Here is a 22739-nt window from a genome sequence, read left to right on the forward strand (position 1 = left end):
TACAGTGAGTGGGATTCCTGATTACAGTGAGTGAGGTTCCTGATTACAGTGCGTGGGATCACTGATTACAGTGACTGAGATTTTTGATTACAGTGAGTGTGATTCTTGGTTACAGTGAGTGTGATTCCTGATTACAGTGAGTGAGGTTCCTGATTACAGTGTGTGAGGTTCCTGATTACATGAGTGGGATTCCTGATTACAGTGGGTGAGGTTCCTGATTACAGTGAGTGGGATTCCTGATTACAGTGAGTGGGATTCCTGATTACAGTGAGTGAGGTTCCTGATTACAGTGTGTGAGGTTCCTGATTACATGAGTGGGATTCCTGATTACAGTGACTGAGATTCCTGATTACAGTGAGTGTGATTCTTGATTACAGTGAGTGTGATTCCTGATTACAGTGAGTGAGGTTCCTGATTACAGTGTGTGAGGTTCCTGATTACATGAGTGGGATTCCTGATTACAGTGAGTGAGGTTCCTGATTACAGTGCGTGGGATCACTGATTACAGTGACTGAGATTCCTGATTACAGTGAGTGTGATTCTTGATTACAGTGAGTGTGATTCCTGATTACAGTGAGTGTGATTCCAGATTACAGTGAGTGAGAGTCCTGATTACAGTGAGTGTGATTCCCGTTTACAGTGTGTGAGGTTCCTGATTACAGTGAGTGAGATTGCTGATTACAGTGAGTGAGATTCCTGATTACAGTGAGTGAGGTTCCTGATTACAGTGAGTATGATTCCTGATTACAGTGAGTGTGATTCCTGATTACAGTGGGTGAGGTTCCTGATTTCAGTGAGTGGGATTCCTGATTACAGTGAGTGAGGTTCCTGATTACAGTGCGTGGGATCACTGATTACAGTGACTGAGATTCCTGATTACAGTGAGTGTGATTCTTGATTACAGTGAGTGTGATTCCTGATTACAGTGAGTGAGGTTCCTGATTACAGTGGGTGAGGTTCCTGATTACAGTGAGTGGGATTCCTGATTACAGTGAGTGAGGTTCCTGATTACAGTGCGTGGGATCACTGATTACAGTGACTGAGATTCCTGATTACAGTGAGTGTGATTCTTGATTACAGTGAGTGTGATTCCTGATTACAGTGAGTGTGATTCCAGATTACAGTGAGTGAGAGTCCTGATTACAGTGAGTGTGATTCTTGATTACAGTGAGTGTGATTCCAGATTACAGTGAGTGTGATTCCCGTTTACAGTGTGTGAGGTTCCTGATTACAGTGAGTGAGATTCCTGATTACAGTGAGTGAGATTCCTGATTACAGTGAGTGAGGTTCCTGATTACAGTGAGTGTGATTCCCGATTACAGTGAGTGAGGTTCCTGATTACAGTGCGTGGGATCACTGATTACAGTGACTGAGATTTTTGATTACAGTGAGTGTGATTCTTGGTTACAGTGAGTGTGATTCCTGATTACAGTGAGTGAGGTTCCTGATTACAGTGTGTGAGGTTCCTGATTACATGAGTGGGATTCCTGATTACAGTGGGTGAGGTTCCTGATTACAGTGAGTGGGATTCCTGATTACAGTGAGTGGGATTCCTGATTACAGTGAGTGAGGTTCCTGATTACAGTGTGTGAGGTTCCTGATTACATGAGTGGGATTCCTGATTACAGTGACTGAGATTCCTGATTACAGTGAGTGTGATTCTTGATTACAGTGAGTGTGATTCCTGATTACAGTGAGTGAGGTTCCTGATTACAGTGTGTGAGGTTCCTGATTACATGAGTGGGATTCCTGATTACAGTGAGTGAGGTTCCTGATTACAGTGCGTGGGATCACTGATTACAGTGACTGAGATTCCTGATTACAGTGAGTGTGATTCTTGATTACAGTGAGTGTGATTCCTGATTACAGTGAGTGTGATTCCAGATTACAGTGAGTGAGAGTCCTGATTACAGTGAGTGTGATTCCCGTTTACAGTGTGTGAGGTTCCTGATTACAGTGAGTGAGATTGCTGATTACAGTGAGTGAGATTCCTGATTACAGTGAGTGAGGTTCCTGATTACAGTGAGTATGATTCCTGATTACAGTGAGTGTGATTCCTGATTACAGTGGGTGAGGTTCCTGATTTCAGTGAGTGGGATTCCTGATTACAGTGAGTGAGGTTCCTGATTACAGTGCGTGGGATCACTGATTACAGTGACTGAGATTCCTGATTACAGTGAGTGTGATTCTTGATTACAGTGAGTGTGATTCCTGATTACAGTGAGTGAGGTTCCTGATTACAGTGGGTGAGGTTCCTGATTACAGTGAGTGGGATTCCTGATTACAGTGAGTGAGGTTCCTGATTACAGTGCGTGGGATCACTGATTACAGTGACTGAGATTCCTGATTACAGTGAGTGTGATTCTTGATTACAGTGAGTGTGATTCCTGATTACAGTGAGTGTGATTCCAGATTACAGTGAGTGAGAGTCCTGATTACAGTGAGTGTGATTCTTGATTACAGTGAGTGTGATTCCAGATTACAGTGAGTGTGATTCCCGTTTACAGTGTGTGAGGTTCCTGATTACAGTGAGTGAGATTCCTGATTACAGTGAGTGAGATTCCTGATTACAGTGAGTGAGGTTCCTGATTACAGTGAGTGTGATTCCCGATTACAGTGAGTGAGGTTCCTGATTACAGTGAGTATGATTCCTGATTACAGTGAGTGTGATTCCTGATTACAGTGGGTGAGGTTCCTGATTTCAGTGAGTGGGATTCCTGATTACAGTGAGTGAGGTTCCTGATTACAGTGCGTGGGATCACTGATTACAGTGACTGAGATTCCTGATTACAGTGAGTGTGATTCTTGATTACAGTGTGTGTGATTCCTGATTACAGTGAGTGAGGTTCCTGATTACAGTGGGTGAGGTTCCTGATTACAGTGAGTGGGATTCCTGATTACAGTGAGTGAGGTTCCTGATTACAGTGCGTGGGATCACTGATTACAGTGACTGAGATTCCTGATTACAGTGAGTGTGATTCTTGATTACAGTGAGTGTGATTCCTGATTACAGTGAGTGAGAGTCCTGATTACAGTGAGTGTGATTCCTGATTACAGTGAGTGTGATTCCAGATTACAGTGAGTGAGAGTCCTGATTACAGTGAGTGTGATTCCTGATTACAGTGAGAGAGAGTCCTGATTACAGTGAGTGTGATTCCTGATTACAGTGAGTGTGATTCCAGATTACAGTGAGTGAGAGTCCTGATTACAGTGAGTGTGATTCCTGATTACAGTGAGAGAGAGTCCTGATTACAGTGAGTGTGATTCCTAATTACAGTGAGAGAGAGTACTGATTGCAGTGAGTGTGATTCCTGATTACAGTGAGTGAGGTTCCTGATTACAGTGAGAGAGAGTCCTGATTACAGTCAGTGTGATTCCTGATTACAGTGAGTGTGATTCCTGATTACAGTGAGAGAGAGTCCTGATTACAGTGAGAGGTTCTTGATTACAGTCAGTGTGATTCCTGATTACAGTGAGTGAGGTTCCTGATTACAGTGGCTGAGGTTCCTGATTACAGTGGGTGAGACTCCTGATTACAGTGTGTGTGATTCCTGATTACAGTGGGTGAGATTTCTGACCACAGTGAGTGAGATTCCTGATTACAATCAGTGAGATTCCTGATTACAGTGGGTGAGATTCCTGATTACAATGAGTTATAGTCCAGCAATTTTATTTTAATTTCACAAGCTTTCGGAGGCTTCCTCCTTCGTCGTTCACCTGACGAAGAAGGAAGCCTCCGAAAGCTTGTGAATTTAAAATAAAATTGCTGGACTATAACTTGGTGTTGTAAAATTGTTTACAATTGTCAACCCCAGTCCATCACCGGCATCTCCACATCATGATCACAATGAGTGAGATTCCTCATTACAGTGGGTGAGGTTCCTGATTATAGTGGGTGAGGTTCCTGATTACAGTGTGTGAAGTTCCTGATTACATGAGTGGGATTCCTTATTACAGTGAGTGAGGTTCCTGATTACAGTCAGTGAGATTCCTGATTACAGTGAGTGAGGTTACTGATTAAGTGGGTGAGACTCCTGATTACAGTGAGTGAGGTTCCTGATTACAATCAGTGAGGTTCCTGATTACAGTGAGTGAGGTTCCTGATTAAAGAGGGTGAGGTTCCTGATTACAGTGAGTGTGATTCCTGATTACAGTGAGTGAGGTTCCTGATTACAGTGTGTGAGATTCCTGATTACATGAGTGGGATTCCTTATTACAGTGGGTGAGGTTCCTGATTACAGTGTGTGAGTTTCATGATTACAGTGAGTGAGATTCCTGATTACAATGAGTGAGATTCCTGATTACAGTGAGTGAGATTCCTGATTACAGTGAGTGAAATTCCTGATTACAGTGAGTGAAATTCCTGATTACAGTGAGTGAGAGTCCTGATTACAGTGAGTGAGTTTCCTGATTACAGTAAGTGAGATTCCTGATTACAGTGAGTGAGATTCCTGATTATAGTGAGTGAGATTCCTGATTACAGTGAGTGTGATTCCTGATTACAGTGAGTGAAATTCCTGATTAAAGTTAGTGAAATTCCTGATTACAGTGAGAGAGAGTCCTGATTACAGTGAGTGAGTTTCATGATTCCAGTGAGTGAGATTCCTGATTACAATGAGTGAGATTCCTGATTACAGTGAGTGAGATTCCTGATTACAGTGAGTGAAATTCCTGATTACAGTGAGTGAAATTCCTGATTACAGTGAGTGAGAGTCCTGATTACAGTGAGTGAGTTTCCTGATTACAGTGAGTGAGATTCCTGATTACAGTGAGTGAGGTTCCTGATTACAGTGAGTATGATTCCTGATTACAGTGAGTGTGATTCCTGATTCCAGTGAGTATGATTCCTGATTACAGTGAGTGTGATTCCTGATTACAGTGAGTGTGATTCCTGATCCCAGTGAGTGTGATTCCTGATTACAGTGAGTGTGATTCCAGATTACAGTGAGTATGATTCCTGATTACAGTGAGTGTGATTCCTGATTACAGTGAGTGTGATTCCTGATTACAGTGTGTGTGATTACTGATTACAGTGTGTGAGGTTCCTGATTATAGTGGGTGAGGTTCCTGATTACAGTGGGTGAGGTTCCTGATTACAGTGTGTGAGGTTCCTGATTACATGAGTGGGATTCCTGATTACAGTGGGTGAGGTTCCTGATTACAGTGACTGAGATTCCTGATTACAGTGAGTGAGATTCCTGATTACAGTGAGTGAGATTCCTAATTCCAGTGAGTGAGATTCCTGATTACAGTGTGTGAGGTTCCTGATTACAGTGAGTGTGATTCCTGATTACAGTGAGTGTGATTCCTGATTACAGTGTGTGAGGTTCCTGATTACAGTGAGTGTGATTCCTGATTACAGTGAGTGTGATTCCCGATTACAGTGAGTGAGGTTCCTGATTACAGTGTGTGAGGTTCCTGATTACAGTGAGTGAGATTCCTGATCACAGTGAGTATGATTCCTGATTACAGTGAGTGTGATTCCTGATTACAGTGTTTGAGGTTCCTGATTACAGTGAGTGAGATTCCTGATTACAGTGAGTGAGATTCTTGATTACAGTGAGTGTGATTCCCGATTACAGTGGGTCAGATTCCTGATTAGAGTGGGTGAGATTCCTGATTACATGAGTGGGATTCCTGATTACAGTGACTGAGATTCCTGATTAAAGTGAGTGAGATTCCTGATTACAGTGAGTGAGATTCCTGATTACAGTGAGTGAGATTCCTGATTACAGTGTGTGAGGTTCCTGATTACAGTGAGTGTGATTCCTGATTACAGTGAGTGTGATTCCTGATTACAGTGAGTGAGATTCCTGATTACAATGTGTGAGGTTCCTGATTACAGTGAGTGTGATTCCTGATTACAGTGAGTGTGATTCCTGATTACAGTGAGTGAGGTTCCTGATTACAGTATGTGAGGTTCCTGATTACAGTGAGTGAGATTCCTGATTACAGTGAGTATGATTCCTGATTACAGTGAGTGTGATTCCTGATTACAGTGTTTGAGGTTCCTGATTACAGTGAGTGAGATTCTTGATTACAGTGAGTGAGATTCTTGATTACAGTGAGTGTGATTCCCGATTACAGTGGGTGAGATTCCTGATTATAGTGAGTATGATTCCTGATTACAGTGAGTGGGATTCCTGATTACAGTGAGTATGATTCCTTATTACAGTGAGTGGGATTCCTGATTACAGTGAGTGGGATTCCTGATTACAGTGAGTGGGATTCCTGATTACAGTGAGTATGATTCCTTATTACAGTGAGTGTGATTCCTGATTACAATGAGTGGGATTCCTGATTACAGTGAGTATGATTCCTGATTACAGTGAGTGTGATTCCTGATTACAGTGGGTGAGGTTCCTGATTACAGTGGGTGAGGTTCCTGATTACAGTGAGTGAGGTTCCTGATTACAGTGAGTGAGGTTCCTGATTACAGTGAGTGTGATTCCTGATTACAGTGAGTGAGGTTCCTGATTACAGTGGGTGAGGTTCCTGATTACAGTGAGTGAGGTTCCTGATTACAGTGAGTGTGATTCCTGATTACAGTGGGTGAGGTTCCTGATTACAGTGGGCGAGGTTCCTGATTACAGTGAATGTGATTCCTGATTACAGTGAGTGAGGTTCCTGATTACAGTGAGTATGATTCCTGATTACAGTGAGTGTGATTCCTGATTACAGTGAGTGAGGTTCCTGATTACAGTGAGTGTGATTCCTGATTACAGTGAGTGTGATTCCTGATTACAGTGAGTATGATTCCTGATTACAGTGAGTGTGATTCCTGATTACAGTGAGTGTGATTCCTGATCCCAGTGAGTGTGATTCCTGATTACAGTGAGTGTGATTCCAGATTACAGTGAGTATGATTCCTGATTACAGTGAGTGTGATTCCTGATTACAGTGAGTGTGATTCCTGATTACAGCGTGTGAGGTTCCTGATTATAGTGGGTGAGGTTCCTGATTACTGTGGGTGAGGTTCCTGATTACAGTGTGTGAGGTTCCTGATTACATGAGTGGGATTCCTGATTACAGTGGGTGAGGTTCCTGATTACAGTGACTGAGATTCCTGATTACAGTGAGTGAGATTCCTGATTAAAGTTAGTGAGATTCCTGATTACAGTGTGTGAGGTTCCTGATTACAGTGAGTGTGATTCCTGATTACAGTGAGTGTGATTCCCGATTACAGTGAGTGAGGTTCCTGATTACAGTGAGTGTGAGGTTCCTGATTACAGTGAGTGAGGTTCCTGATTACAGTGAGTGTGATTCCTGATTACAGTGAGTGAGGTTCCTGATTACAGTGGGTGAGGATCCTGATTACAGTGGGCGAGGTTCCTGATTACAGTGAATGTGATTCCTGATTACAGTGAGTGAGGTTCCTGATTACAGTGAGTGTGATTCCTGATTACAGTGAGTGTGATTCCTGATTACAGTGTTTGAGGTTCCTGATTACAGTGAGTGAGATTCCTGATTACAGTGAGTGAGATTCTTGATTACAGTGAGTGTGATTCCCGATTACAGTGGGTGAGATTCCTGATTACAGTGAGTATGATTCCTGATTACAGTGAGTGGGACTCCTGATTACAGTGAGTGGGATTCCTGATTACAGTGAGTATGATTCCTGATTACAGTGAGTGTGATTCCTTATTACAGTGAGTGTGATTCCTTATTACAGTGAGTGTGATACCTGATTACAGTGAGTGGGATTCCTGATTACAGTGAGTATGATTCCTGATTACAGTGAGTGTGATTCCTGATTACAGTGAGTGAGGTTCCTGATTACAGTGGGTGAGGTTCCTGATTACAGTGTGTGAGGTTCCTGATTACAGTGGGTGAGGTTCCTGATTACAGTGAGTGAGGTTCCTGATTACAGTGGGTGAGGTTCCTGATTACAGTGAGTGAGGTTCCTGATTACAGTGAGTGTGATTCCTGATTACAGTGGGTGAGGTTCCTGATTACAGTGGGCGAGGTTCCTGATTACAGTGAATGTGATTCCTGATTACAGTGAGTGAGGTTCCTGATTAAAGTGAGTATGATTCCTGATTACAGTGGGTGTGATTCCTGATTACAGTGAGTGAGGTTCCTGATTACAGTCAGTGTGATTCCTGATTACAGTGAGTGTGATTCCTGATTCCAGTGAGTATGATTCCTGATTACAGTGAGTGTGATTCCTGATTACAGTGAGTGTGATTCCTGATCCCAGTGAGTGTGATTCCTGATTACAGTGAGTGTGATTCCAGATTACAGTGAGTATGATTCCTGATTACAGTGAGTGTGATTCCTGATTACAGTGAGTGTGATTCTTAATTACAGTGAGTGTGATTCCTGATTACAGTGTGTGAGGTTCCTGATTATAGTGGGTGAGGTTCCTGATTACAGTGGGTGAGGTTCCTGATTACAGTGTGTGAGGTTCCTGATTACATGAGTGGGATTCCTGATTACAGTGGGTGAGGTTCCTGATTACAGTGACTGAGATTCCTGATTACAGTGAGTGAGATTCCTGATTACAGTGAGTGAGATTCCTGATTAAAGTTAGTGAGATTCCTGATTACAGTGAGTGAGATTCCTGATTACAGTGAGTGAGATTCCTGATTACAGTGTGTGAGGTTCCTGATTACAGTGAGTGTGATTCCTGATTACAGTGAGTGAGATTCCTGATTACAGTGTGTGAGGTTCCTGATTACAGTGAGTGTGATTCCTGATTACAGTGAGTGTGATTCCTGATTACAGTGAGTGTGATTCCCGATTACAGTGAGTGAGGTTCCTGATTACAGTGAGTGTGAGTTTCCTGATTACAGTGAGTGAGGTTCCTGATTACAGTGAGTGTGATTCCTGATTACAGTGAGTGAGGTTCCTGATTACAGTGGGTGAGGATCCTGATTACAGTGGGCGAGGTTCCTGATTACAGTGAATGTGATTCCTGATTACAGTGAGTGAGGTTCCTGATTACAGTGAGTATGATTCCTGATTACAGTGAGTGTGATTCCTGATTACAGTGAGCGAGGTTCCTGATTACAGTGAGTGTGATTCCTGATTACAGTGAGTGTGATTCCTGATTCCAATGAGTATGATTCCCGATTACAGTGAGTGTGATTCCTGATTACAGTGAGTGTGATTCCTGATCCCAGTGAGTGTGATTCCTGATTACAGTGAGTGTGATTCCAGATTACAGTGAGTATGATTCCTGATTACAGTGAGTGTGATTCCTGATTACAGTGAGTGTTATTCCTGATTACAGTGAGTGTGATTCCTGATTACAGTGTGTGAGGTTCCTGATTACAGTGGGTGAGGTTCCTGATTACATGAGTGGGATTCCTGATTACAGTGGGTGAGGTTCCTGATTACAGTGACTGAGATTCCTGATTACAGTGAGTGAGATTCCTGATTAAAGTGAGTGAGATTCCTGATTACAGTAAGTGAGATTCCTGATTACAGTGTGTGAGGTTCCTGATTACAGTGAGTGTGATTCCTGATTACAGTGAGTGTGATTCCTGATTACAGTGAGTGAGATTCCTGATTACAGTGTGTGAGGTTCCTGATTACAGTGAGTGTGATTCCTGATTACAGTGAGTGTGATTCCCGATTACAGTGAGTGAGGTTCCTGATTACAGTGAGTGTGAGGTTCCTGATTACAGTGAGTGAGGTTCCTGATTACAGTGAGTGAGTTTCCTGATTACAATGAGTGAGTTTCCTGATTACAGTGAGTATGATTCCTGATTACAGTGAGTGAGGTTCCTGATTACATGAGTGGGATTCCTGATTACAGTGGGTGAGGTTCCTGATTACAGTGGGTGAGGTTCCTGATTACAGTGAGTGGATTTCCTGATTACAGTGGGTGAGGTTCCTGATTACAGTGGGTGAGGTTCCTGATTACAGTGCGTGGGATCACTGATTACAGTGACTGAGATTCCTGATTACAGTGAGTGTGATTCTTGATTACAGTGGGTGAGGTTCCTGATTACAGTGAGTGAGTTTCCTGATTACAGTGAGTGTGATTCCTGATTACAGTGAGTGTGATTCTTGATTACAGTGAGTGTGATTCCTGATTACAGTGAGTGAGGTTCCTGATTACAGTGAGTGTGATTCCTGATTACAGTGAGTGTGATTCTTGATTGCAGTGAGTGAGATTCCTGATTACAGTGAGTGAGATTCCTGATTACAGTGAGTGAAATCCCAACCAGTCTAATCCCAGACTCCTCCTCACTCCCCATACCCTTGAATAACCCACCCAGTCTAAACCAACCGTCCCCCTCACTCCACATACCATTTAAAATCCCACCCAGTATAATCCCACACTCTTGCTCAGCCCCCATACCCATGAATATCCAACACAGTCTAATCCCACTATCTTGCCCACTCTCCATGACCTTCAATATCCAAATCCATCTAAACCCACACTCCCTCTCACTCCCAATACCCTTTAATATCCCACACAGTCTAATCCCACTCTCCCTCCCACTCCCCATACCCTTTAATATCCCACCCAGTCTAATCCCATTCTCCCCTCACTCCCCATACCCTTTAATATCCCACCCAGTCTAATTCCACTCTCCCCTTCAATCCCCATACCCTTTAATATCCCACCCAGTCTAATTCCACTCTCCCCCTCAATCCCCATACCCTTTAATATCCCACCCAGTCTAATCCCACTCTCCCCCTCATTCCTCATACCCTTTAATATCCCACCCAGTCTAATCCCATTCTCCCCTCACTCCCCATACCCTTTAATATCCCACCCAGTCTAATTCCACTCTCCCCTTCAATCCCCATACCCTTTAATATCCCACCCAGTCTAATCCCACTCTCCCCCTCATTCCTCATACCCTTTAATATCCCACCCAGTCTAATCCCATTCTCCCCTCACTCCCCATACCCTTTAATATCCCACCCAGTCTAATTCCACTCTCCCCCTCAATCCCCATACCCTTTAATATCCCACCCAGTCTAATCCCACTCTCCCCCTCACTCCCCTTCCCTTTAATATCCCACCCAGTCTCATCCCACTCTCCCCCTCACTCCCCTTCCCTTTAATATCCCACCCAGTCTCATCCCACTCTCCCCCTCAATCCCCGTACCCTTTAATATCCCACCCAGTCTGATCCCACTCTCCCCCTCACTCCTCATACCCTTTAATATCCCACCCAGTCTAATCCCACTCTCCCCCTCACTCCCCATACCTTTTAATATCCCACCCAGTCTAATCCCACTCTCCCTCACTCCCCATACCCCTTAATATCCCACCCAGTCTAATCCCACTCTCCCCTCACTCCCCATACCCTTTAATATCCCACCCAGTCTAATCCCACTCTCCCCCTCACTCCTCATACCCTTTAATATCCCACCCAGTCTAATCCCACTCTCCCCCTCACTCCTCATACCCTTTAATATCCCACCCAGTCTAATCCCACTCTCCCCCTCACTCCCCATACCTTTTAATATCCCACCCAGTCTAATCCCACTCTCCCTCACTCCCCATACCCCTTAATATCCCACCCAGTCTAATCCCACTCTCCCCTCACTCCCCATACCCTTTAATATCCCACCCAGTCTAATTCCACTCTCCCCCTCAATCCCCATACCCTTTAATATCCCACCCAGTCTAATCCCACTCTCCCCCTCATTCCTCATACCCTTTAATATCCCACCCAGTCTAATCCCATTCTCCCCTCACTCCCCGTACCCTTTAATATCCCACCCAGTCTAATCCCACTCTCCCCCCTCACTCCTCATACCCTTTAATATCCCACCCAGTCTAATCCCACTCTCCCCCTCACTCCCCATACCCTTTAATATCCCACCCAGTCTAATCCCACTCTCCCCCTCACTCCCCATACCCTTTAATATCCCACCCAGTCTAATCCCACTCTCCCCCCTCACTCCCCATACCCTTTAATATCCCACCAGTCTAATCCCACTCTCCCCTTAATCCCTGTACCCTTTAATATCCCACCCAGTCTAATCCCACCTCAATCAGATCACCCCTCAATCTTCTAAAGTTAAGGGAATGTAAAACAGGTTGATGCAATCTGTCTCCATAATTTAACCCCTTAACCCCTGGTATCATTGTGTCGAATCTGTGTTCAGAACCCCCTCAGAGGCCAGTAAATCTTTCCTGAGGTGCGGTGCCCAAAACTGAACGCAATATCTCCAGATGCGTTCTGACCAAGGCTCCGTACAACTGAACTTTATATTCCAGCCTCCTTGAGAGAAACTACGGCCTAAGCAACGTCTTGTTCACATTCAGTATTCCCTCTTTGCTTTTGTAATATATTTCTCAGGTACAAAACCAAGGATTCCATTTCGCTTTTTATGGCCGTACCCGCTTGAGCTGTCTCCTTCACTGAGCCGTGTATCTGCTCACCACACTCTCACTCTTTCTATTTATGGCATTTCTCCTTTTCGTATTCTTACTTCCAAATGTTTTATATCACATTTTTCTAAATTGAATTGTGTCTACCACCTTCTGTCCATCCAGCCATTCTGTCCATCCAGCCATTCTGTCCATCCAGCCATTCTATCCCTGTCCTCCTTCATTCCTTCACAATCCACGTCACCATTTTCCACCCCCTCCTCCCACCAATCTGTTGTTTTGAGCAAAGTTTGATATCGTTCCCTCAATTCCCAGTTCCAGATCGTTGATGTGTGGAATCAGGATTGGCTGTGATGCCTCCACAGTTGATTAGTTACAGACACCGATCGTGTGGAGTCACACAGAATGTGTCTTTCTCTGATTGTGACCGTGTCTCTATCCCTCACAGACCAGCCCACGATATCAGCCTGGAGGAGTTTGATGATGAGGACTTGTCTGAAATTACCGATGACTGTGGAATTGGGCTGAACTATGACTCTGATCCCTATGAGAAGGTAAAGAGCAAAGCATTTCATTCACAACATTCTGAAATGTATTTTTCTGATTTGAATGTTGTTCCAATTCCAAGCACCAAGTGAGACTCGTGATCAGAGGAATGCTACACTGATTGATGCTGTTAAAAAGAGCTGGATAAATAACGGATTGGGTAGAGAAATGGAACTTAGAAGGATAGACTGAGACTGTCAAATATTGTACAAGACACATTGTCTCCTGTACTAGCCTGATCACTGGAGGGGCTGTCGTATTTGGAGGGATAGGCTTTTCAATTAGAGTATTGGTGAGTTTGGGTATGTTGGGGAGGGTATAATGAACGCCAGGGTGGGTATGTTGGGGAGGGTATAATGAACGCCAGGGTGGGTATGATGGGGAGGGTATAATGAACGGCAGGGTGGGTATGTTGGGGAGGGTATAATGAATGCCAGGGTGGGTATGTTGCGGAGGGTATAATGAACGCCAGGGTGGGTATGTTGCGGAGGGTATAATGAATGCCAGGGTGGGTATGTTGCGGAGGGTATAATGAATGCCAGGGTGGGTATGTTGCGGAGGGTATAATGAATGCCAGGGTGGGTATGTTGGGGAGGGTATAATGAACGCCAGGGTGGGTATGTTGGGGAGGGTATAATGAACGCCAGGGTGGGTATGTTGCGGAGGGTATAATGAACGCCAGGGTGGGTATGTTGGGGAGGGTATAATGAACGCCAGGGTGGGTATGTTGCGGAGGGTATAATGAACGCCAGGGTGGGTATGTTGCGGAGGGTATAATGAACGCCAGGGTGGGTATGTTGGGGAGGGTATAATGAACGCCAGGGTGGGTATGTTGCGGAGGGTATAATGAACGCCAGGGTGGGTATGATGGGGAGGGTATAATGAACGCCAGGGTGGGTATGATGGGGAGGGTATAATGAACGCTGTAGGTCAAACATTGGAGAGTTCACAGGATCTCTGTGCGTGGCAGTGGCCAACAAGTCACTTTTAAATGACCTTTCCTTGTATTGGCAATGGAAATATTAATAATATTGGAGACAGATAAAAGTGAAAGATATTGGTGTCTGACCAGTCAGGACAGCAGAATGAAACTGAAATATTGGCTAATTTCATTCCAACAGTGCTGGACCAGTGTGTGATCAGGGAGATGAGGTTTGAGCTGTTTTCTGAAAAATGTTTGTAATTCAGTGTTTTTTTCTGTAGATTTTGGAAACCAGTGAGATAATCAGAGGGGCAGGCACGGTGCGGGCACAGGACGGGCATGGGGCGGGCATGTGGAGGGCACGGGGCAGACACGGTGTGGGCACAGGGTGGGCACAGGGCAGGCATGTGGAGGGCACAGAGCAGGCACGTGGAAGGCACATGGTGGGCACGGGGCGGGCACAGGAGAGGCATGGGGCAGGCACAGGGCAGGCACGGAGCAGGCACAGGGCGGGCATGGGGCGGGCACAGGAGAGGCGTGGGGCAGGCACAGGGCAGGCACGGAGCAGGCACGGGGCAGGCACGGGAGAGGCATGGGACGGGCACGAGGCAGGCACGGGGCGGGCACGGGAGAGGCACGGGAGAGGCATGGGGCGGGCACGGGAGAGGCATGGGGCGGGCATGAGGCAGGCACGGGGCGGGCACAGGAGAGGCACGGGAGAGGCATGGAGCGGGCACGGGAGAGGCACGGGCTGGGCACGGGAGAGGCACGGGGAGGGCACGGGAGAGGCATGGGCCGGGCACAGGGCAGGCACAGGAGAGGCACGGGGCAGGCACGGGAGAGGCACGGGGCAGCTTGTAGACAGCATGAGGCAGAGGGATTGAAATGAGACAATTACTGAAACTGTCTGCATCACTGGCTCTCTCTCAGCTCCCCCCAGTCACCGGGCTCTGAATTTGCTTCCAGACAGCTCGACTGTGAAATCATCAACATTCAATGTTTAGATAAAAGTAAAAAGGAGGGAATCATGCTGGTGATTGAATAATCCTGTGCTCCCGGCAGGGAGGCCTGCCTCGAATTTAGGGGGCAAAACCAGAGCCCGATCCTCCGACTGTCTCTCACTGCGAGTGCAGCTTCTCACAGAATTTATTCAATGCAACAACTCAACTTCATTATAAAGCCGCGTGACTGATTGATTTTTAAAAGGGGTCCGGCTGGGGAGTATCCAACATCAGCTATTCACACCGTATTTTTAAAGTTTAATGAATTTTGTACTCATCAAAGTGAGGGATATTAGCACTGGGATCAGGAACACTTTCCATTGCAGGCACCCAGTGTCAGCATCAAGAATGGGTTAGATACAGAGTAAAGCTCCCTCTACACTGTCCCATCAAACACTCCCAGGGCAGGTACAGCATGGGTTAGATACAGAGTAAAGCTCCCTCTACACTGTCCCGTCAAACACTCCCAGGGCAGGTACAGGGTTAGATACAGAGTAAAGCTCCCTCTACACTGTCCCATCAAACACTCCCAGGGCAGGTACAGCACGGGTTAGATACAGAATAAAGCTCCCTCTACACTGTCCCGTCAAACACTCCCAGGGCAGGTACAGGGTTAGATAGTGGTAGGGGATTCTATCGTAAGGGGAACAGACAGGCGTTTCTGTGGCCGTAAACGTGACTCCAGGATGGTTTGTTGCCTCCCTGGTGCCAGGGTCATGGATGTCACTGAGCGGCTACAGGGCATTCTCAAGGGGGAGGGTGAGCAGGCAGAGGTCATGGTCCACATTGGGACCAACGACATAGGTAGGAAGGGAGATGAGGTCCTGCATCAAGAATTTAGGGAGCTAGGTAGCAGATTAAAGAGCAGGACCTCAAAGGTTGTAATCTCTGGATTACTCCCAGTGCCACGGGCTAGTGAGTATAGAAATAGGAGGATAGAACAGATGAATGCATGGCTAAAGAGTTGGTGCAGGAGGGAGGGTTTCAGTTTCCTGGATCACTGGGCCTGCTTCTGGGGAAGGTGGGACTTGTACAAGTCGGACGGGTTGCACCTGAACCAGAGCGGGACAAATATCCTTGCGGGGAGGTTTGCTAGCACTGTTGGGGGGGGTTTAAACTAACTTGGCAGGGGGATGGGATACAGAGTGGAGCTACAATAGGGGGTGATGTGCAGCCAAATATAGGGAAAAAAACAAGTCAGCTTGGAAGACAGGGCAAATATGTGAGGGCAAGGCTGGATGGCATCTATTTTAATACAAGGAGTCTTGCGAATAAGGTGGATGAACTGAAGGTGTTGATAAACACATGGGAGTATGATATTGTTGCTGTCACAGAGACATGGTTGAGGGAGGGGCAAGACTGGCAGCTCAATATTCCGGGGTACAGAATCTTCAGGCGAGACAGAGGGGGAGGTATAAGAGGAGGGGGGGTCGCAATATTAATTAAAGAATCAATTACTGCCATAAGGAGGGATGATATATTAGCAGGTTCCTCTAATGAGGCCATATGGGTGGAGCTTAAAAACAAAAAGGGGGCAAGCACTTTGATGGGAGTGTACTATAGGCCTCCAAACAGTCAGGGGGAGATAGAGGAACAGATATGTAGGCAAATCTCAGAAAATTGTGCAAATAATAGGGTAATAATAGTGGGGGATTTCAACTTCCCCAATATTAACTGGGATACTCAGAGTGTAAAAGGCTTAGAGGGTACAAAATTCTTAACGTGCATCCAGGAGAGCTTTTTGAGCCAGCATGTAGAAAGTCCTACAAGAGAGGGGGCGGTACTGGACCTAATTCTAGGGAATGTGGCCGGCCAAGTGGAAGAAGTGCTAGTAGGTGAGCACTTTGGTGACAGTGACCATAATTCGGTGAGATTTAAGGTGGTCATGGAAAAGGATAGGGAGGGGCCGGAAATAAAGGTTCTAAATTGGGGGAAGGCCGATTTTAATAGGATAAGGCAGGATCTGGCCAAAATGGACTGGGATCAGCTGCTTGTAGGAAAATCCGCATCGGAGCAATGGGAGTCTTTCAGAAGGGAGATTGAGACCATACAATGGCAACATGTTCCCGTAAAGGTCAAGGGTGGTTCCAAGAACTCCAGGGAACCTTGGATGTCAGGGGATATACGAGAATGGATTAGGAAAAAAAGGAGGGCTTTTGGCAGATACAAAAGGCTAAAGACGTAGGAAGCCCTAGAGGAGTACAAAAAGTGCAGGGGGATACTTAAAAAAGAAATTAGGAGATCAAGGAGGGGCCATGAAATAACACTGGCGAGCAAAATAAAGGAAAATCCTAAGATGTTTTATAAGTATATTAAGGGTAAGAGGATGACTAGGGAAAAAATAGGGCCCATTAGGGACAAAAATGGCAATCTGTGTGTGGAACCGGCAGATGTAGGAGGGGTTCTAAATGAATTTTTTGCATCTGTTTTCACTATGGAGAAGGACGATGTAGACATAGAAATACGGCAGGGGGACTGTGATATACTCGAACATATTAACATCGAGCGGGAGGCGGTATTGGCGGTTTTAGCAGGCCTAAAAATGGATAAATCCCCAGGCCCGGACGAAATGTATCCCAGGCTACTGTGTGAGGCAAAGGAAGAGATTGCGGGGGCTCTAACACATATATTCAGAACCTCTCTGGCCACAGGGGATGTGCCAGAGGACTGGAGAACCGCTAATGTAGTACCATTATTCAAGAAGGGGAGTAGGGAAAAACCGGGGAACTACAGGCCAGTGAGCCTAACATCAGTGGTAGGAAAATTATTGGAAAAAATTCTGAAGGACAAAATTAGTCTCCACTTGGAGAAGCAAGGATTAATCAGGGATAGTCAACATGGCTTTGTCAAGGGAAGATCATGTCTGACTAATTTGATTGAATTTTTTGAGGGGGTGACTAGGCGTGTGGATGAGGGTAACGCAGTGGATGTGGTATACATGGATTTCAGTAAGGCCTTCGATAAAGTCCCGCACAGGAGACTGGTCAAGAAGGTACGAGCCCATGGAATCCAGGGTGCCTTGGCACTTTGGATACAAAACTGGCTTAGTGGCAGAAGGCAGAGGGTGATGGTCGAAGGTTGTTTTTGTGACTGGAAGCCTGTGGCCAGTGGGGTACCACAGGGATCGGTGCTGGGTCCCTTGCTGTTTGTGGTCTACATTAATGACTTGGATATGAATGTAAAAGGTATGATCAGTAAGTTCGCTGATGATACAAAGATTGGTAGGGTGGTAAATAGCGAGGAGGATAGCCTCAGTCTGCAGGACGATATAGATGGGTTGGTCAGATGGGCGGAACAGTGGCAAATGGAATTTAACCCGGAAAAGTGCGAGGTGATGCACTTTGAAGGGACTAACAAGGCAAGGGAATACACAATGAATGGGAGGACCCTAGGCAAGACAGAGGGTCAGAGGGATCTTGGTGTGCAAGTTCACAGATCCCTGAAGGCGGCGGAACAGGTAGATAAGGTGGTAAAGAAGGTATATGGGATACTTGCCTTTATTAGCCGAGGCATAGAATATAAGAGCAAGGAGGTTATGATGGAGCTGTATAAAACACTGGTTAGGCCACAGCTGGAGTACTGAGTGCAGTTCTGGTCGCCACACTACAGGAAGGATGTGATCGCTTTGGAGAGGGTGCAGAGGAGATTCACCAGGATGTTACCAGGGCTGGAGCGCTTCAGCTATGAAGAGAGACTGGGAAGATTGGGTTTGTTTTCATTGGAGCAGAGGAGGCTGAGGGGGGACATGATTGAGGTGTACAAAATTATGAGGGGCACAGATAGGATGGATACTAAGGAGCTTTTTCCCTTCGTTGAGGGTTCCATAACAAGGGGACATAGATTCAAGGTAAAAGGCGGGAGGTTTAGAGGGGATTTGAGAAAGAACTTTTTCACCCAGAGGGTGGTTGGAGTCTGGAACTCACTGCCTGAAAGGGTTGTGGAGGCAGGAACCCTCACAACATTCAAGAAGCATTTGGATGAGCACTTGAAATGCCATAGCATACAAGGCTACGGACCAAATGCTGGAATATGGGATTAGAGTAGACAGGGCTTGATGGCCGGCGCGGACACGATGGGCCGAAGGGCCTCTATCCGTGCTGTATAACTCTATGACTCTATGACTGTATACAGAGTAAAGCTCCCTCTACACTGTCCCATCAAACACTCCCAGGGCAGGTACAGCACGGGTTAGATACAGAGTAAAGCTCCCTCTACACTGTCCCATCAAACACTCCCAGGGCAGGTACAGCACGGGTTAGATACAGAGTAAAGCTCCCTCTTCACTGTCCCATCAAACACTCTCAGGGCAGGTACAGCACGGGTTAGATACAGAGTAAAGCTCCCTCTACACTGTCCCATCAAACACTACCAGTGCAGGTACAGCACGGGTTAGATACAGAGTAAAGCTCCCTCTACACTGTCCCATCAAACACTCCCAGGGCAGGTACAGGGTTAGAGACAGAGTAAAGCTCCCTCTACACTGGACTCTTCAGGCCAGCAGACACAGACCACTTTAATACCATCACTGGTGCTAGATTTAAACCCCTGTTCCAGATGTTGAAGCCCAGTAAAAAGAAAGAAGGTACATTTCTATAGCACCTTTCATGACTTCAGGACATCCCAAAGTGCTTTACAGCCAATGAAGTAGTTTTGAAGTACAGTCAGTGTTGTAATGTAGGAAATACAGCAGCCAATTTCCATTCAGCAAGATCCCACAAACAGCAATGCAATAAATGACCAGATAGCCTGTTTTTAGTGATGTTAATAGAGAGATAAATATTGGCCAGGGCACTGGGGAATCCCTGCTCTTTCTTTTGAATAGTGCCATGAGATGTGAGGGCAGACCAGAAGACATCTCAACCAAAAGACAGCACCTCCAACAGTGCAGCACTCCCTCAGTATTGTGAGTGTCAGTCTAGATCACATGTTCAAGTCTCTGGAGTGGGATTTGAACCCATGCTCTGCATTGAGTCAGGGGTGAGAGTGCTGCTCACTGAGCCATGGCTGATACCCAAATGGCAGCTGGTCAGCAGCATTGAAGGAAAAAATGAACAAAGAGCAATCGCTCCTGTTACAGTCCTCACCGTTTATAGTGGGCACGCTCGTGCGGAATCGATCTGCTCACTGTACCCGATATCCGGTACAACAGCCATTGCCTGCTTGTATGTGCTGAGCACTCCAATCGGTGGAGTTTATCGTCAAACAGTTAAAGTCCAGTGCAGTCATTCTCCGTCAAATACCTTGCTGTAAAACAATGTCATCTCCAGCTTGAAATGATATCAGCGGCTGTTATCCACAGATAGTTTCAGCTTCAATAAAACTTGTGAACAAGGCGAACCAATATGGGCAGCCAGCTGATAATGCCCAGTCTCAGTCCTCGTCCCAACTCCCAAATCCCAGCTCCCAGTCCCAACTCGCAGCTCTCAGTCTCAGTCCCAACTCCCAGCTCTCAGTCTCAGTCCCAACTCCCAATCCCAACTCCCAGCCCCCAGTCCCAGCTCTCAGTCCCAACTCCCAATCCCAACTCCCAGCTCCCAGTCCCAGCTCTCAGTCCCAACTCCCAATCCCAACTCCCAGCTCTCAGCTCCCAGCTCTCAATCCCAGTCTCAACTCCCAGCTCTCAGTCTTAGTCCCAACTCCCAGCTCCCAGCTCCCAGTCCCAACTCCCAATCTCAACTCCCAACTCCCAGCTCCCAGTCCCAACTCCCAATCTCAACTCCCAACTCCCAGCTCTCAGTCCCAACTCCCAGATCTCAGTCCCAACTCCCAATCCCAACTCCTAGCTCTCAGTCTCAGTCCCAACTCCCAGCTCCCAGTTTCAGTCCCAACTCCCAGCTCCCAGTCCCAACTCCCAGCTCTCAGTCTCAGTCCCAACTCCCAGCTCCCAGCTCCCAATCCCAACTCCCAGCTCCCAGTTTCAGTCCCAACTCCCAGCTCCCAGTCCCAACTCCCAGCTCTCAGTCTCAGTCCCAACTCCCAGCTCCCAGCTCCCAATCCCAACTCCCAGCTCCCAGCTCCCAGTCTCAGTCCCAACTCCCAGCTCTCAGTCCCAACTCTCAATCCCAACTCCCAGCTCTCAGTCTCAGTCCCAACTCCCAGCTCCCAGTCTCAGTCCCAACTCCCAGCTCCCTGTCCCAACTCCCAGCTCCCAGCTCCCAATCCCAACTCCCAGCTCTCAGTCCCAACTCCCAACTCCCAACTCCCACTCCCAGTCCCAGCTCCCAGTCCCAACTCCCAGCTCTCAGTCCCAACTCCCAACTCCCAACTCCCACTCCCAGCTCCCAGTCCCAACTCCCAGCTCCCAGCTCCCAATCCCAACTCCCAGCTCCCAGTTCCCAGTCTCAGTCCCAACTCCCAGCTCTCAGTCCCAACTCCCAATCCCAACTCCCAGCTCTCAGTCTCAGTCCCAACTCCCAGCTCCCAGTCTCAGTCCCAACTCCCAGCTCCCAGTCCCAACTCCCAGCTCTCAGTCTCAGTCCCAACCCCCAGCTCCCAGCTCCCAATCCCAACTCCCAGCTCCCAGTCTCAGTCCCAACTCCCAGCTCCCAGTCTTAGTCCCAACTCCCAGCTCTCAGTCCCAACTCCCAGCTCCCAATCCCAACTCCCAGATCCCAGCTCCCAATCCCAACTCCCAGCTCTCAGTCTCAGTCCCAACTCCCAACTCCCACTCCCAGTCCCAGCTCCCAGTCCCAACTCCCAGCTCTCAGTCCCAACTCCCAGTCCCAACTCCCAGCTCCCAGCTCCCAATCCCAACTCCCAGCTCTCAGTCCCAACTCCCAACTCCCAACTCCCACTCCCAGTCCCAGCTCCCAACTCCCACTCCCAGCTCCCAGCTCCCAACTCCCAGCTCTCAGTCTCAGTCCCAACTCCCAACTCCCAGTCCCAGTCCCAGCTCCCAGTCCCAACTCCCAGCTCTCAGTCCCAACTCCCAATCCCAACTCCCAGCTCTCAGTCTCAGTCCCAACTCCCAGCTCCCAGTCTCAGTCCCAACTCCTAGCTCCCAGTCCCAACTCCCAGCTCCCAGCTCCCAATCCCAACTCCCAGCTCTCAGTCCCAACTCCCAACTCCCACTCCCAGTCCCAGCTCCCAGTCCCAACTCCCAGCTCTCAGTCCCAACTCCCAACTCCCAACTCCCACTCCCAGCTCCCAGTCCCAACTCCCAGCTCTCAGTCTCAGTCCCAACTCCCAACTCCCAACTCCCACTCCCAGCTCCCAGTCCCAACTCCCAGCTCTCAGTCTCAGTCCCAACCCCCAGCTCTCAGTCCCAGTCCCAACTCCCAACTCCCACTCCCAGTCCCAACTCCCAGCTCCCACTCCAACTCCCACTCCCAGCTCCCAGTCCCAACCCCCAGCTCTCAGTCCCAGTCCCAACTCCCAACTCCCACTCCCAGCTCCCAGTCCCAACCCCCAGCTCTCAGTCCCAGTCCCAACTCCCAACTCCCACTCCCAGTCCCAACTCCCAGCTCCCACTCCAACTCCCAGTCCCAACTCTCAATCCCACTCCCAGTCCCAGCTGGCAGAGTTGGCCATGAGCGGGTCCAGTTTGGACAGGTATAGCTTCCTCAGGGTGATAGAAAAGTAAACAGTTAGTCACAGGAGGTTGGGAGCGCCCATAATCTGCAGCGTTGCCATCAGTTATTGCTGTTCTTTCCAGTAAAACACTGGCCTCCAGCTGTTTCCGCCCGAAATAAACGGAGCACCAAAGACCCTGTGACCGGCAACTCGGAAACTGACGTCACTGAAAATGGCTCGCGGTTTTCGCTTTTTGGCTGATGTAAGCCAGTACCCGTTTTAAAGGTGGACATTTTAAGGGGTGGGGACTGTACCTCAGTTTATCAATGTAAATTGTTCCACATGTCTGATGAGAATTAGAAGTGGGGAAGGGGCCCTGTACAGGGTCGGACAGGAGTTCAGAAGGAATCACTCTACTCACACACACCCACCCTTAGCAGCCGAGCTGGCC

At 47.4% G+C, this 22739-nt stretch overlaps 1 protein-coding gene across 1 annotated transcript in view; it reads left to right on the forward strand.

Moving 5' to 3' along the window:
* The window catches only part of mapk8ip2 (mitogen-activated protein kinase 8 interacting protein 2), a 104206-nt gene that overhangs the window by 23822 nt on the left and 57645 nt on the right, over positions 1 to 22739 (forward strand). Inside the window, exon 3 of the mRNA XM_068005303.1 lies at positions 12756 to 12861. Within this exon, the coding sequence (XP_067861404.1) occupies positions 12756 to 12861 (106 nt within the window). The remainder of the gene's footprint in view (positions 1 to 12755; positions 12862 to 22739) is intronic.

The sequence above is a fragment of the Heptranchias perlo genome, chromosome 24 (assembly GCF_035084215.1).
Source record: "Heptranchias perlo isolate sHepPer1 chromosome 24, sHepPer1.hap1, whole genome shotgun sequence".
NCBI classification, from domain to species: Eukaryota; Metazoa; Chordata; class Chondrichthyes; order Hexanchiformes; family Hexanchidae; genus Heptranchias; species Heptranchias perlo.